Here is a 17,388-nt window from a genome sequence, read left to right on the forward strand (position 1 = left end):
TGCAATCTTTTGGAACTTCCCAATGGTTTTGGCTGCATGCTCTCATTAGTTGAGTTAAATACGAGTAGAAATCCATTTGAAAGCCTACCTGAGAGCATTTCTCAACTGTCTCAGCTTCACTTGCTTGACGTGGAGGATTGGAATGCCCCAAGCTTCAAGTGTTACTCGCTGCGCATGTCCATTTGTGCAAGTGCGGCGGGATGTTGAGCTAGTGTACAACTGCAACTGCATCCAGCTTGGTTTACTTGCAGTCCATGAACAAGTACACCCACCTTGGTTATATCTCCTCTGGATTTTATGGAAACCGAAAGAGGCTGGATCATTGGCCATCTTTGTGCTGTGGCTCTGTGGGTTCGGGTCATTTATTTATTTATTTTACTGTTCCCGTCTGTTTGTTGTTGCCTTTGTTTTTCCTCTTCGTTTATGAAGTTGTTTGACAAAAAATAAAATTTAAACTGAAAGTGAAGTAGAACATGATTTGTTAAAAATAGAATAATTATACTAAAATACATGAATAGGAGATTTAAATTTAGGTGTAGAGGCCAAATCACACTGTTATAGCTAACTTGACTAAACTCATGTCTGCATGTCATCATCAACTCATGATTTAAATCCAAGAAATGATGCTAGTATGCAAGATCTAGCCTAACTTTGCATTTCAGATTCATTCATCTTAGGCCCCTAATTAGTTGCATAACATCCATTTAGTATTACGCTCTAATAATATTTTCAGTGTCCAACAAATTTCAACTCTTCTTCAAGTAGAAAAAGCAATGGGTCAAACCAAGCCAAGCCGGTTGGGTTTTATGTGTACGGTTTACTTGCTTTTAATGAGGATTATGAGTTGACATTATGCATTGTGGGGTTGGTCTAAATGAGTACTTAGCACTTGATTTAAGTATTCCAACCTACTTTATGAGAAGAACTTAAATGGAACGGGTTCATCACCACTGTGGTGCCATGTGACGGTGTACCCATGCCATGGATCTCTCTGAAGAGTGTGCACGTCACAATTTTCAAAGGATTTAGATTGCTGATTATTGAGCGTGGTGACGTCGTGGATGTCTCTAGTGGTCTAGTAGCACTTAACATGGTCTACAGTGGAAGTGCAGACGTGTAGTTTCTGTATAGTATATGAGCAAGATGTGGAAGATTTATCTCGACGCTGAGCAATATGCTGGAAGATTATCTCCTTGTTCATTCATACCACTAGGCAACAGTAATATACGAGAACATGATCAGTGAAATTCATCATAAAACGCAAACAATTTCACAACTGGAAGTAACTGCTGCATCCCTAGAAGTTACCGAAGCTGTAAAGACGAGCACTTGTCTTTGAAAAGAAAAGCGCCCAACCATTCACTAAAAGACTTAGCAAACGATTCTTACAATCAAACTTGTTAGTCATGCATCCTGAATACACAAGGTACAAACGGGACTCGTTGAAAAAATTTCTACTACCTCTTAGAGGTTCTACAGTTAGGGGAGTTACAGCGCAAGGGTGATAGGGGCTGTCTTGCTGCTTCTTGCTCACTGAAATCAATCTTCCCTTGAATCGGGCTGCTTGTCTTAGAGCTTGATTTGCGCTTATTTGACTGCAACGGAGAGACAATACATATGTTACTACGTTAGAGCAGACCAACACATAGAATAAACGAGTCAAGGCTGTTATTTGCCCTTGTCTCACCTTCGCTGATGCACTGTCAGTATGTTTTCCACCAGAAGCAGAATGGTTTCCTTCCTTCTGGTACAGCCTCAGTAATCTTTTGTTCTCCACATCTAGGACTTTGTTTTCTTCAAAAAGCAATTTGACCTGCGTACGTTATATATGTGGGATATCATTCTACAATATATTTACGTATATACATCATAAGTATGGGATATTGTTATACAATATAGAGTATTCCATGGAAAACCGAGCAAGAAGACTGATAAGGAAAATAAGCGGAGGTTGAAAATAGTCTGCACTCCTTACCTCCTCTTCAGCCGTACGAAGATTGATCCTAAGATGTTCCTTATCCTTCTCAAGTGTCTTTACCACAGCAACTAGAGATAGAACTTTTTGAGACGACGGCTTCAAGCTACCACATTATCAAGAGAAAAGTTAAGTGATGGCTCAATTCAGAAACAAGTTCAGATATGGGCAGCCACTCTCAAAGTAGACTTTGCATAAGTAGATTCTAATTCATAAACTACAATGTTAGCACTCACTAAATCTTCTGAGAAAAAGACCATTCATAATTGTGAACAAACTCACCAGTTCCACATTTTTAGCAATCTTGCACATGACTCATTGCCTTTGTTGGCCTCCAGAAACGCACATGCAGACACAGCTTCATCTTTGCTGATCAATGTTGCCAAAACAGAATCCAGTAGTTTGTCTTCAATTGCTGTGTCTTCAGCAGATGAATCAACCTTCAACATAAAAACTTTTATCAGCCTTCATAAAATCATATACAAATAAACTTGGATTTTACAACCTATTTGTCAATCACAATCAAAATAAAAGAGCAGAAACAAGATGGGGGGACAAGAAAAAGAAACTAAATCCAAGAATATCACAAATGACTACAGCATTTATCTAAATTACCTATTAACAAAACCCTCTTGTTGTGTTTTTTCAAACCTCACCCACGTCATCATATCATCTCTAATTTGAAAAAGAAACCCACGTTTTCTCTCTATATTTCTCCCCCTCACATTTCTCTTTAACTTCTCTTTTCAATATTATAGTTTTTATTCTTATAAAAAATTTTATATTTCCGCACTCTTAGTGTGAGCTTCATCTAGTATGAAATAGCAAAATATTGGAACAAAAATATGCATTCTGCTATACTGTAAGAGCAACAATACAACAGCAGAACTCCAAATTCATGATTGAGAAACATGCTACAATGTCGAAAACAAATTATTGTCTTTAACACTCATTCCTATTTGATTAATTCATTTTATTTTGGTTGGACTTAATGCTTCAATTGAAGCTTCTGATTTCTGAGAGGTTTACATTAATTCTCCTTGCTAATTTTTGCCATCAACATCAGAACCAAATTGCATACATATACTTATTCTTCAAAGTGCTTCAAAGAAACCGGAAAAGATAAAACTCATAAAAGGGCACAAGTTTTATTCCAAGTTTTTTTCTGTGATTCTGTGCACATGTATGTGATGTTTTCTCAAAGCTAAAAAAATTGGGGAAAACTGAAACCAGGAATAACAGCTTATCTACAGCATCTAAATAAAAAATGAATTTTGTAAAAGTTTACATGCCATTTCACCAAGCACAAAGGAAATTTCATGAAGCTGCAATAACATTCTGGAAACCGAAAACATTACACAATTGAAAAAAGAAAAAAAAAAAAAAAAAACAAGCAATTCACAGTATAAAGTATAAACACATGAACTTGCAAGTCTCACAAACCCACAATAGTAAAAATTCCGACCCATTGTCCAAGTTCATTTCTTTCAATTGATCAAAACCTATTCACAGTGAAAAAAAAAAAAAAAAAAAAAAACAAAGGTTGAAGAAATTACTGAATGCATCTCCATTTTGTACTTGTATAACCCCAATTCATCCCTCAACTCTCTGACTTCGTCCTCCAACTCCTGAACACGAATCTCGGCCTCCTTGGCACGCTGATCAGCCTCGTTCCCAAAATCCATCAAAGCCTCTCGGTCATGATCGTAGAGCGAGCACTCCCTCTCCCACTTGTTGCATTGAGTCACCAGGTGCGCACACTCCGATGCCAATCTCTGATTCTCCTCAACGAACTTCCTCAAAGCTTGTGCATTCATACTCGCTTCGGCCTGTTTCACAAAACAATCAAATATCCAAAATATGTATGTGTACACACACACAATCATATGAATATGTAAAGTCACGAACCTTAGCGCGCTCCAGGACTTGCTCTTTCTTCTTCAATTTCGAGAGAAGAAGCGAGTACTGATTCTGAAGCCGCCGTTTCGCTTCTTCGGAGCATCGAAACTTCAATTCAAGGGTGTGCGTCGACACAGGGAGGCCCAAGGAGTGGTCGATCGATTCTTTGATATAGTCGTCGATTTCTTGCGGAAGATTCATTCTTTCTCGTTAGTTCTTATGGATCTTGGAAAACCCTAGACTCGCCAAAACCCTAGAAATCGCAGCAACAAAAAATCTGATTTTTCTTCCGCTAAGGTTTCATCGGAAGGTGAAAGGAAGATTACCGATAATCACTCTGGGTGCGAATTGAAACCCTAGAAATGGTGAATTTCGAATTCGCGGGGCGTGGAGATTTGGGATTTGGGGATTTTGGGGTCTGAAATCGAGAGGATGGGTTTATTTGGGGCTTTCTTCGCTCTTTCTTGCTGTACTTTTTGAATTTGGTCTGGAAGATTTAAAAAATGAAAGGGCGCTAGCCGTTGGAGCTAGTTTATAAAGACGGGCGTCAACCTGGATCCACGTGGCAAACGAAACGGAAAATGAATCCCAAATAAACACGGATTTTTGTTGGGCTAGTCACGATTCGGACTCGATCGTTTTTTTTTTTTAATTATTTTTTTTTATAATGAGATCGCATTTTACTTTTCATATATTTCTTGTTAATTTTTATCTTTTGATTTTTTTTTTTTCAATTTATCTAATCCGATGATTGAAAATTAGAAAAATGTGTACGGAGTTAAAATAGTGTGGATATCACACCCCTAATTAAATAACTGAAAAATGTCCAAGTACAAATAGCAAAAAGAAAAAAGGTATTGTTGATTTGCTCATTGACCTTGTATGCAGCTACCCCAATTCCCTTCCCTTCCCCCCCAAGTTACTTACGGATGTATGCATGCAATCCAGGAACAAACTTTCATTCAATTTTTCATTTTTCATCTATCCAATTTTTCATTATTTTTGCCCTCATATATTGTCATGTGTTGTTTTCATGACCACGATGGATGGAAAATTGGATGAATTTTTTTTTAAATCTTAATGCCAGCGGAAAATTGGCTACAAACTTTCATTCAATTTTTCATCTATCCAATTTTTCATTCTTTTTGCCCACATATATTGTCATGTTTTGTTTTCATGACCACAATGGATGGAAAATTGGATGAATTTTTTTTTAAATCTTAATGCCAGCGGAAAATTAGCTATTTATAAAAAATTGATGGGGGTAAATTGCTAAAATCAAAGTTCAAGAGGAAATTTGGCTAATTATAAAAATTTAAGGGGTAATCAGTTAAAATTAAAATTTTGAAAAAAATTGATAGCTCCATACAACTTTAGATAGTAAATCAACAAATATGCCAAAAGAAAATACATTAGTCCAACACCAAGTCTGAAGCCAAAAAATTAGAAGCTCAAACTCAAGTATGTTCATGATCTTTTGTCCAAGGCTAGCATGCTTGATGCAAATCCATGTGCCTCTTCCCCCTAATACTACCAAGCTTGATCCATAAGTAGGGATGGTAATTCTAACCATTAAACCCAATAGCGTTTCGAATGGAACGAATTTGGGTATGATAGGATTGGGTATATTTTGGATAGGGGAAAAATCGTGAATATTATTCGGTTATGCTTTTGGATATGGTTATAGGGGTTTCCAATTCGTATCCGTACCCGAATTCCATCCGAATACCCTAATATATAATATAATTGTTATACTAGGTATGTATGTATGTATGTACGTATGTATGTACGTATGTATGTTTGTATGTATGTATGTATGTATGTATGTATGTATGTATGTATGTATGTATGTATATTCATTATTTACCGAACCCATTACATTGAGAATACAAAAGTTGCATTGTTTGAGTTGCATTTTGTGGGGAAGTTCAAAAATTTTGAATCAAAATCAATGATAATTCAATGGTGCGTATGGGAGATATCAAAGATCAGCCATCATCATCAATGTTTTAAATTTTATACTCCACGAGATTCGTTTATTGAACCATTTATACATCAAATGTTTAGTGACGAAATTAACATCTACTAAATTATAATGCGTCAACTGAACGAATGTATTTTTTTGTATTGGCGAAGAGGGATATAACCGTTAACCATGGGAAATCCATTACTATGTGAGTATGGGTATGGATAATTTCTGATGGTTAATTTGTGGTTATGAATATGGTTAATTTCCATGCTTATGGGGATGGACATACCATTTTCGTCCCCAAATTGAACCATTGCCATCTCTACCCACAAGCTATTGATCTTTAGTAGGAGTTCTTCATTACCTCGAATGGACAAGATTGGAAATCTCATTCTCCGTTAATCATGTATGTCAACATCTTCAAAATCCTAGATAGGACCTCTCATCTCACCAATGTAAAACGAATTCTTCGATACCTAAAGGGAACACCCGATCATGGGCTACTTCTTAGCATTGTTCTAAAAATCCTTGCCTAACGCAGCTTAGGCCCCGCCCAGGTGCTAGGCGATTGGCAACGACCCCAATTAATCCCTAAACGTTTGAAAATTAAGAAAAGGTGCTTATACCTGCTTAGGCCCCCGCTAGCCTTCCAAAACATGCTTAGGTTGCAATCCTCACTTAGAGAAAAAATATATAATTTTCATTTTGCATTCTATTTTTTTCAATAACTTGTAAGAAATTTGTTCGAATATTTAGATAAACACATGTTATGCATGTTCCCCATGTTCCCATTATGCTCTAGTACTCTATATTATGTATGTTATTTTATTTTGCAATTTATATATTCCAATGAAATTATATATATTTTGACGTGTGACAACCTGTCCCTAATTTTACATTTTTATTAATTTTAAAAGCATGAATTTACAAAAATGCCCTAGAGGCAAGGACTTTGACTTCCATTGACCATCATCTAGAGGGACATAGGACCTATCCTTTTAGCGTATCCTCGTAGTACTCATTGGTACGAACGCATAGGCGAAAGCCGTTTGATAGTCCGGATTATAACGGTATAGTTACCGACGTTTGAATTTGGTTATTCAAAGTTTAGTTTTAATTAAATTAAATTCCCACCTTGTGGGATGAGGCATTTTGGGAGCTCACTGGCTTCAAGTTCCGTCATAACTCCGAAGTTAAGCGAATTCATGCGAGAGCAATCTCAGGATGGGTGACCTACTGAGAAGTTCTTATGTGAGTTCCCAGAAACAAAACCATGAGGGCGTGGTCGGGGCCCAAAACAGACAATATCGTGCTATGGTGGAGTCGAACCCGAGATGTGATGGGGGCCCGGATTGGGATGTGACATTAAGTATAATTAGACTAGCGTTTAACGTTTTTTAGAAACTTTCTTCTTAGTAAAAGTTCAACCAACATCCTAGCATTCTCGGATACTGACTAGGCTGGCTTCCCATTTGATCGACACTGTACGTTTGGATTTTGTATTTTCTTCGGCAATAATCTTATTTCAAGAAGTGCAAAAAAAAGACCACTGTTGCCCGCTCATCTACTCAAAGTGAGTACCGCTCCTTTGTTTACACCGCTGCTGAAATCTCTTAGCTCTGTAATCTACTTCAGGATCTTGACTTCTACCTTCAGACACTACCTCTATTGTTTTGTGACAATTGAAGTGCCTTGGGCCTTGCTGCAAAATCCTATTTTTCAAGCTAGGAGAAAGTATATATATAGAGATCGATTACCATTATATACGAGAATTAGTCACCAACAAAGCCATTAATACAACTTATGTTGGCTCCAAGAATCAGCTTGCAGACATCTTCACAAAGTGCTTACCAAAAGCTCAATTCAAGTTTCTTAATTCCAAATTAATTGCTCCTTCCCCACAACTTAGCTTTTTTTTTTTTTTTTTTGGTTAAATCACGAAGACGAATTTTATTACAATAAAAACTAGTACAAGGCCCAAAAGGACCGGGTAAACAACTAGAAGGAAAATAAAAGGCCCAAGCAAAATGAGAGCAACAACCCAAGATATAACGGGAGGCCCAGATAAGCTTAGGCACGAAGGCAGCAGAAAACAGGCAATAACCTAATCTCCAGCAGTAAAGACCACATCGCTGTCGCTGCCGTCACATCGTCGAAGGAAGCCCAACTCCGACCCGAGAAAGTAGACACCAGATCCAAGTCTGCTTTATGAACCCCTACAAATATATACAATCAAAGTAATATATGGGAAGAATGAGAGGCTAAGGGGTATGTAAAATGCCTAACACTTGGCCTCGATGGAGATCCGACATGCTAGTTGGGGGAGGGGAAGTGAGGGAGTGAAATGGATCTAATATCCAATTTCTGATCAGAGCTTACCGATCCAAGCACATGGTGGAATGGGGATGAAATATCACAGCTAGAGAGGAGGGAGGAAGGGAAATAAAAGATAGAAAACAATAAAAGCGGACGAAAAAATGTCGGATAAGGGGCAAGAAGCCTTGGATAGTTGAGACTCGGCTCAAGGAAAACTGAGATTAAACTCAGATGAGAGCTAAGAATTAAAAAAGAAGGGAGAAAATTGGAAACGATGAAGGAAGATGAAGAGGGAAGCAGGGAGTTGAAGGAGCAGAGGAGATGAGGGGAAGGAAAAAAGGGAAAGTGCAAAGGAAAGAAAACCTAAGAAAACACAGGAGGAAAGGGAAAAGAGGGAAGAAAAGAAGAAAAGAAGGAAGGAAGGGAGGAATAGAAGATGCCTTTGGCACTTAAGCCAAATGCTAAAGCTGGAGACGAGAAATTGCTAGGAGTATAGGTAGGCACGGATTAGGCTTGGGCTAAATTTGGAGGAACCGAACTGAAGTTGTTTTAAAATGTAATGGGGCAGGGTGGATACAAGAATTTTTGAAATTGGAACCGAACCTAACCCGGCCCGTTTGAAACGGGCTAGTCCGGACTAGGTCCACGAGTCCAATTATAATTTTTTTTAACAGATTATTTGGACGAAATTGATTGTATCATCTCACTTGGAATTTTCTATTGCTTCATTGAGCTTTTTTTGTATATCATGTTTCTAAGCTGTAAAACTTTACCCATGAAACTACAACATGGATAACAATCTAGGGTTCAGGTATGGAGTTTCCAGGCCAAAGCTTAATCCACAAATGCAATTTGGGAATGGATTTTGTAGAGTAGGATCAGGATTCATTCGAGTTGGATTGGGTGCGTATGGAAATAAGAGAGCGGTCATGTAGGGTTGTGATAGAGTAGAAGAGTCTGGACTATGAAAGGTGGTGGAGCAGGGGCTCAAGGTCTGAGAGAGAGGATATCAGTTAGGTAGAATGTGGAATGTGGATTGTGGGATTTAATCAATGGTGGAGATTAAATCTCCACATGTTGGGTGGTAGATACGGTCTAGGTTGGGGTCCTGTTTTCTTAGCAATTTGGACTCACCCTGCCCCTCAAGTAACATAGAACTGCCCTGCCCTACCTCGTTTTAGATTTATACAAATTGGACCTGCCTTGTACCTTCCTCGACCTGCTTGTACCCACCCTTACACGTTGGTTTAAAACCTGTTTGCCCATCCCTAACTAGGAGTCTTTCACAAAGAGAATTTTGGAAAGAGAAAAGGGGAGACTTTTTAGAGAAAGGTTTTTTTCACCGCAGCTTAGCTTGAGTGGGGATATCAGACATAATCCGAAGCTTAAAGTCCACTGTGTCACATCTCACGGAAAGTCACCCACACAACTGACCAAACCAACTAAGCTTCATCTAGAAAACTCCAGATCTCTTCATTGACAACAAGACAAAGGCAGCATTGCATTGATAAGATTGAATCAGGAATTTTCGTTAAGCATATGCTTCTAGGGTTGCCAATCGTGACTTTAGTAAAATTATACTTCTGCAGAAATCGAACTAGTGGAACTTGCATCTAATAGCTTCTGAGTGATCCTGAGGTCGGGAGTTCGAGCCTTTCTCACCCCATTAACTTTATTGTTAGAAAATTTAATAATACTATTATTATATTAAATTTATTAATTGAATGAAAATTAGAAGTGGAGCCTTTTGGTAGAAAGATATGTCTACTCAAATGAAGAGTTGCAACTTTTGACTCTTCATGAATAGTCATATGTTTTCCAAAGAGGTATCTCACATTTTATAAATAAAGAAGCCCCCTATAATTACAAGATAACTTTTCATTGTTTTACATAATCATACATAGATTGTACTAAATATTAGAGAGTCTCATTGAGTCCATATGAGAGAATTTTCAACACAATCGTGGTTCATGGAGCCTTGTGATTTGGAGTGCTACTATTACAAAGACGTGGTCATTGTATCTTGAGAGACATACGCCGATCAACCATAAGCACTGTAGTGGGGTGTAAACTTGTCTTAAGGACAAAGTGTCCAACACTTGCTTCGATCGTATTTTCTAGGTTTTTCTAATCCATTCTATCATGTTTATTTAACATTGGTTACTCATGTGCTTGCATTACTGTGATATATAATTGCATGAATTATTTTTTGATTTTCTATGTGATTTATTATAGCAATTAGACCCAATTTTTCCAACAATCTTAAGACAAGTTTATGGTTTAATTGCTATATTTATGGTTGAATGAAAACATGAAGAAATGATATGTTTATTGGTTTGTTTGCTATATGTTGGCGAGACAAAATTTTGTATGTTCTTCCTTGCGTCCAATATTGTTATGCATATTGATTACAATAGTGCTGCCTATATATCATATATTAATTGACTATTCGAAGACATATATATTATGAAGCGGTGCATTTGCTTGTCTAATGAATCGTATTCTTATCACAGTACTGATTGGTAATTGCATTTTATATATAAATCAATATTCATAATTATGACATTAATCTCGGTGCATGCTGACAAATTAATTATTAAGTTCTCTTTGTTTGGCAAGCCAATTTCAAATATTATATCATCTATCAATTTTAAATTATCACAGAATGTGCACACAGTTTCTTATATATGCTTGTCCTCTTTCTGGATTAATTTGGCTATGTTTATATTCTCGGTACAATTCAGGCTTAAAGGAATGTATCTATAATAATTGATTGTAATTTTCATGTTAAACCTTTTGAATACAAGTTGGTTTTTGGAATAAAACAAAAGTGGTGGAATGGTTTGACCATTCAAACCGTATCTCATCAGGCTTATTGTTTATCTAAACATAATCAGAATGTTTGCCCAGATCGGTTATTGATTGGCTTTTCAAATTTTGACGAAGTAGTACAAGTGAAAGGATGTCAAAGGCTGGAAATTGCATCCTTTTGCCCAAGCTTAAAAGGAAATGGCTATAACTGTTTCAAATTCGAACAAATGCATGAATGAAAGAGATGCCATCTTTCCAAAACGTTCGAAGGTCATGATGACATATGGGTCTTTTGCCAGACAGTAACCATTGCGTTTTTACAAAAATGGTGTGGATATGAATTTGATCATTTTCAGACTAACCAAAGTTATCAATGGTGTCGTATGAGTGGCTTCTGTTTGTTTTGTTGCATGTGTGAAAAACCACTATATGGAAGTTACTGTCCAAACTGTAAAAGGTTTTTAATATCATCTTTATGCTAAAGATGTAAACGGTGGTGCATTAGATTCATAACTATTCGTGAAAATATGTGTATGTATATACTAAAGAAATCTTCAGATAGAAGACATTTCTTTCTGAAATGGGGTACATTTTCAGATTGGTGGCTTTTGGAATTAGCTTCCAAAGTGGACAGATCTTTAATTGTAGTCTTAACCATTATTATAATAATGTTGTGATTAATTTTATGAGTGTGGTTCTTGTTTAATTTCAAGAAGCAAAACGTCTAGATACCTAGTTGAATGTTCAAGAGAAGTGCTTCTCATAGAAAGGACTTGTGAGGCTTGAAAGCCTAAAAGAAAATGTAGATAAAGTCTATCTTAGTTGCTTCTTACTTCTTAAAGTAGAAATGTGATCGATTTGATGATAATGTTAAAAGTAACCACAATTATTGAAGATTGTGGGGGTAACTTATCTATTTTTGAGGCATGAGATTTACTTAAAGAAGAATGGGAATATAATTTGCTAATTGAATGAGACAATCAAAATGTCATTTCTTATAATGGTAATTTTAAGGTATTGAAAGGTTGGGGATCTTTTAGCAAATACCTTAAATGTGGGGGAATGTACTCGAGTGTTAGCAAATTACTTTTTAAGTCCTAACATATGTTTTGAAGGACTTAGCGTTGGAAAACAACTACTCTCGAATGAAATATAATTTCATAAATGGAAGTGCGCACCATATGAGATAATCATCAACCTAGTGGATCCAATTAATTAAAGGTTTGTCTAGAGAGTAAGTTGTATCATCGAGGGGAATGGGTTAATAGCCTACGTCTTAAGAATCGCCATAATGGCAACCCAACCTAGCTGATTGGAGATCCCAAGATCTAGGTTCAAAGGGACAACCGAATTGTGGATGATTCAATGGGAGCACTGCGGAGATAATCTCCTACCCATTTCCTATGATGAAACAGTGCTATCTGCAGCATATTTAGGATAAGCTTTGCTTTTAATGATTCATATACTTGGAAATAACAGGTGGGGTATTGTAGGATACTCTTAATGGGAAGTCACCTATCTTGAGTGAGGAATGAGGCCGTTCCTGTAAGAATTTTTTTGAAGGGCTTAGTTCTCTAAAAGCACTCATGAGAAACTAAGAATTGTTCATGGCCAAAATGAACACAACCGAGCAACCACGGGGTGTCTGGAAGAGTATTGTGTGATTACTATTGTCTTGGTTTACACAAACAGCTGAGCAGTTCAAGACATTGCGTTCACTGATTAGCCAAGTAATTCGATAGTAATTCACTACGGAAGGTTCAAAGCCAAAAGCCACATATCCTGATGCAGTACTTTTCCTATTGAATTCTCCCTTTATTATCTGCATTGTCATTTGCATGGTATTAAGTCAATTTCCATTCATGTGGGGGATTGTTAGAAAATTTAATAATATTGTTATTATATTAAATTTATTAATTGAATGGAAATTAGAAGTGGAGCCTTTTGGTAGAAAGATATGTCTACTCAAATGAAGAGTTGCAACTTTTGACTCTTCATGAATAGTCACATGTTTTCCAAAGAGGTATCTCACATTCTATAAATAAAGAAGCCCTCTATAATTACAAGATAACTTTTCATTGTTTTACATAATCATACATAGAGTGTGCTAAATATTAGAGAGTCTCATTGAGTCCATATAAAAGAGTTTTCAACACAATCGTGGTTTATAGAGCCTTGTGATTTGAAGTGCTATTATTACAAGGACGTGATCGTTGTATCTTGGGAGATATACGTTGATCAACCATGAGCACTGTAGTAGGGCGTAAACTTGTCTTAAGGACAAAGTGTCCAACACTTGCTTCGATCGTATTTTCTAGGTTTTTCTAATTCAGTCTATCATGTTCATTTAACATTAGTTACTCATGTGCATGCATTACTGTGATATATAATTGCATGAATTATTTCTTAATTTTCTATATGATTTATTATAGCAATTAGACCCAATTTTTCCAACAATATAAATCTTAAACCCTAACTCCTCATTATACACGATGATTTAAATTACATAACTAAAAGTTGAAATAAAATAAAATACATGAGTTGCTACCTTGAGCCATCTGCTGCCTTAGCTTTTTGTTGTCTCTTTTTTAACAACATTCGTTTCTTTGATCTCTGCTATCTTGGTTTTAATCTCACTCGCATCTTTGATTTTTGCTGTCTGATTTTCGGTATCATTTTCTTCTTTGATTTTCTGATTGGCTTGCTCAATGATATAATCCACCTCCTTTTCGACTTCCTCAACCTATAATGTTTTGTAAACATCAAATCACGTATAGTCTCAAGGCATCTATCATTTCTTAAATAAGTCCGTAGTTTTACTCATTCTCGGAAGTCATGGACAGACATCATGGTTTCATCTAACCATGACATTCTTCGCCATGGCCTTCGAAAGTAAAATTCAGGTCGGTTCTCTTTATTTAAATTTGGGATAGTTTAGTTGCGGTCCTTAATTTCTAATTGTTATAGACTCAAACCTTAAGCATTTTAAGTTTTTGATTGAAGTCCCTTTCAGGTCACATAAATGACATAATAATAAAAGAGATTCAATAATACCAATAAAGACTCAACCCTTTTTTTGCTTTCATTTACACTACCAATTCAATTATTCAAAATTGCTTATGGGTTTTGATAAAAAATAAAATAAAATAATTGCTTATGGGTGAATTCTAGATTATAAAAAAAAAGGATTTTATTTTATTTTCATAAAATATGAGTACATTTATATAATAAAATATGGCTACAATTTACATATAAAAAATTGGTACATTTATATAAAAATGTGGGTACATTTTAAATACAAAAAATTGATACATTTATACAAAAAAGTGCAAGTTTTACATACGAAAAAATGAGTACATTTTATATAAAAAACCATGGATATTATATATAAACAATGGTACATTTTAGATTAAAAAAATAAATAGATTTTACATTAAAAGATGGGTACATTTTACATAAAAAAATGGTGCTTACACCAAAAAGGGATACATTTTGTATATAATAAAGTGGTACATTTGTAAAGAAAAATGGGTACCTTATAAATAAATTATGGGTACAAATAAAATGTTAAAAAAATTATGAGTACAAATAAAAGTTTAAAAAATAATGGACAAAAAGAAATTAATATATGGGTACAAATTAAAATAAAAAAAAAAAGGTTGCAAATTAAAAGGGGTACAAACTAGAAATAGAAATATATGATAAAAGTTTAGCTATAAATATAAATATACCAAATGAAACCTTTCAAACACAAAATGAATATATTTAGAAATAATTTTAATTATCTTGACATGTAAATAGTTTATTTTTATAATTAATGACGTTTATTAAAACTCGGGAACTTGATTAAAAATTGAAAAGGAATAAGGTTTTAATCAATGGAATAGAATAAATAGGGATGAGAACCTAATTTCTCCTTTAAAAAATTTAAGGGAAAAATTAGTATTCGGTTCCAAGTTACTAATGTTCTTTGATTGAGACCTTATTAGTTTTCAAATTTTGATTGAAGTCCCTAGCATTAATGTGATAAATAATTTACATGTTTATTACATATTTTTTAAAATAAAAATTAGTAACTGATATAGGATTTTAATAATCACACCTCTATTATACTCCTAATTAATTTTCAATTCAAACATTTCCAAAATTTAAAAAAAAAAAAATTAGAATAAGTTTCTACCCATTAGTTTTTTATAAAAAGATTCTCAATTTTTTTAATCTTAAATGTACCTATTCTTAAATATACCAATTTGTTATATGTCTTTTTCGTTGATTTGAGAATGTATTTATGTCAAGTTTAACCGAAGAAATTTACTAAGGTTATTAAGCCACTAATATAATATGCCTGACGCTGACAACCACTAAACACGGAGCTGACGAAATCATGTGACCCTCACCCGTTAATTACGAATATATTAGATGGTGGTTCAGTTTTAAACGTGGAAATCAAGAAATTAAACAAGAGGACTAGGTATAAAGATATAATACCTCCTCGATGAGATCGTCTGCTAGCGCAGCATCCTTGCCTGCTTCTCTTGCCACACTCTCAACAATTCTTGCTGCCCTTTGAAGTTTCCCTTCCGGAAGATGATCGGCAATGTCGTCAGCCACCTTCTCCACTTCTCCAGCCACCTTCTCTACCATTTCTGCCACATCTTCCACTGTATCCAGCGCCGTTGAAAATCTCTCTGTACATAGTGGGGGTGTTATACACATATATATTTATACGCACGGAGGATGTTACATCACAATAATATTTGATCATAAATGAATTAACTAATTGATCTAGTGATATTTCTTTTCACTCAAAAAAAAAAAAAAAAAAAATCTTTACTTCAAATCTCTCCTTCCACATCAGAGAAAAGAGGCATGGGGACGGTGATGATGATAATGACATTAAATATCTCCTCATTCCTTACCTTTGAATTTTAGCAATGGCCACCATTTGTTCTTCCAAAAGGGTATAACTACTGTGAAAAGCATCCCCACAAGCCATAGTTTCCTGCATATGTAATATGTATCATCTCAACATTAATCATGCTGTGATCTGATCCAAAACCATAAATTAAAAGAAAAGCATGTGGGAAATTAATTGGACAAGTATCTCAAAGAGATCAAGTAGTAGAAGATCTTCGATTCGACGTACCAATCAGTACCGGAAGGATCAGAAGGAAGAGGAGTTCCTGGTTCAACACTATTGACAACCACGTCCCTGAAAATAAAGGGTCGTACTATTTATCTATGACAATCAAATTTCGGAAACTCATGGAGTTGAAGATATACGGCTTGGAAAAGTTTTACTTACATCTTTTTCCGGCTACCACTTTCGACCTTCATGATAAGGGGCTGCAAGAAGCTCCGATTTCCGAGAAAACGACATCGGTCCCGGTCATTAGCACTCAGATAACTAGGTCTTAAAACTGAAGCCTGCAAATGTCTAGAACTGCAAGAACTTATGGAGCTTCTGATCGACATGGCCATGGCCTAAATATACAAGTTTTTGTTGAGATGGGTTCTGCTGAAGACAGAGAAACAAGGTTAGAAAGCTAACAAAAGTGTGGAGAATGAGAATCTGCTTGTAGAAGCACTTCCAGACGAAGTGGCTTTCTAGGCTTATAGGATTGTTGGAACTCTAGCTTTTAGAAATGTTCGATTTAATGCTTAATTGGGAGACGCTATTTTGGTGCATCAGATGTGAAGTTAATATTATTACTGAAAATATGAGTACACCCTTGAAATTTAATTTTCTTTAATTAAAACCCATCATGATATATTTCTCTAACAAAAACTTAATGACAAGGCTCCAACTAAGCAATATTCATAATTAAGTTTGACTTGGCAAAATTTGTATTTTTGGATGTCTAAATTAACCCTAATAACCTTACCTTGGGTCTCTCACTAATTATCTACATTTATTTTACATTATTTCATTCAATTAAATGTTCAAATACCTTATGGGGATTTGGAAAAAAATTTAAATGTCTTGATTCCTATGCATTTAAAACCAAAAATTTACATGATACCAATGGTAGCACTAGAATTACCGATCAAAGTCAATGGTCATCCCAAATCTCTTTTTCTCATTCGCTTCACGTTTTGTAATTTGCCTGTATTATTCTAGTTTCACAATGGTGGAACTGTCCTCGGTAATTTTCGAGACGTGTGGATGAAATAATAGTCTATTTAGGCTTGCATTTGAAGAAAAAAACCTAATAAAAATCAAACCATATTAATCCAACTATGTGCATGGGACCACCTTTTCCATCACGAAGACGAAAAATTAGTTTGCAAATATTATTAATCAGTTAATGATAAGAACAGAAAATACATTTGATCTTAACTAAAAAGCCGAAAAAAAGTATTATCGATCAGTTAATGAGTTGAAAGGTATTTTACACTAACATGAAGAGAAGATTAG

The 17,388-nt window shown here is 35.4% G+C and overlaps 2 protein-coding genes across 3 annotated transcripts in view; both read right to left on the reverse strand.

Annotated features, from left to right (window-relative positions):
- LOC103940295 overlaps positions 1–16,696 on the reverse strand; it is a 31,569-nt gene extending 14,873 nt beyond the window's left edge. The window contains exons 1-5 of one of the 2 annotated variants that reach the window (XM_009350386.2): positions 16,276–16,696; positions 16,117–16,182; positions 15,890–15,972; positions 15,459–15,658; positions 13,427–13,713 (exon numbers count right to left, since the gene is read on the reverse strand). In XM_009350386.2, the coding sequence (XP_009348661.2) occupies positions 13,537–13,713; positions 15,459–15,658; positions 15,890–15,972; positions 16,117–16,182; positions 16,276–16,451 (702 nt within the window). In that variant the 5' untranslated portion in view covers positions 16,452–16,696 and the 3' untranslated portion in view covers positions 13,427–13,536. Of the gene's footprint in view, positions 1–13,426; positions 13,714–15,458; positions 15,659–15,889; positions 15,973–16,116; positions 16,183–16,275 lie in introns of those variants that run through there. The other variant, XM_048581393.1, reaches the window with a different exon arrangement.
- Positions 1,176–4,655, reverse strand: LOC103940294 (protein MLP1 homolog). The gene is made up of 6 exons (XM_009350385.3): positions 3,884–4,655; positions 3,532–3,804; positions 2,258–2,415; positions 1,976–2,081; positions 1,688–1,813; positions 1,176–1,595 (listed from the first exon to the last, which is right to left on the reverse strand). The coding sequence occupies exons 1-6, from the start codon at positions 4,073–4,075 to the stop codon at positions 1,458–1,460; spliced, it is 993 nt and encodes a 330-aa protein (XP_009348660.2). The 5' UTR covers positions 4,076–4,655; the 3' UTR covers positions 1,176–1,457.
- Positions 16,697–17,388: the final 692 nt, after the last annotated feature.

The sequence above is a fragment of a genome, unplaced genomic scaffold, assembly GCF_019419815.1.
Source record: "Pyrus x bretschneideri cultivar Hongxiangsu unplaced genomic scaffold, Pyrus_bretschneideri_v1 Contig17, whole genome shotgun sequence".
Taxonomy (NCBI): Eukaryota; Viridiplantae; Streptophyta; class Magnoliopsida; order Rosales; family Rosaceae; genus Pyrus; species Pyrus x bretschneideri.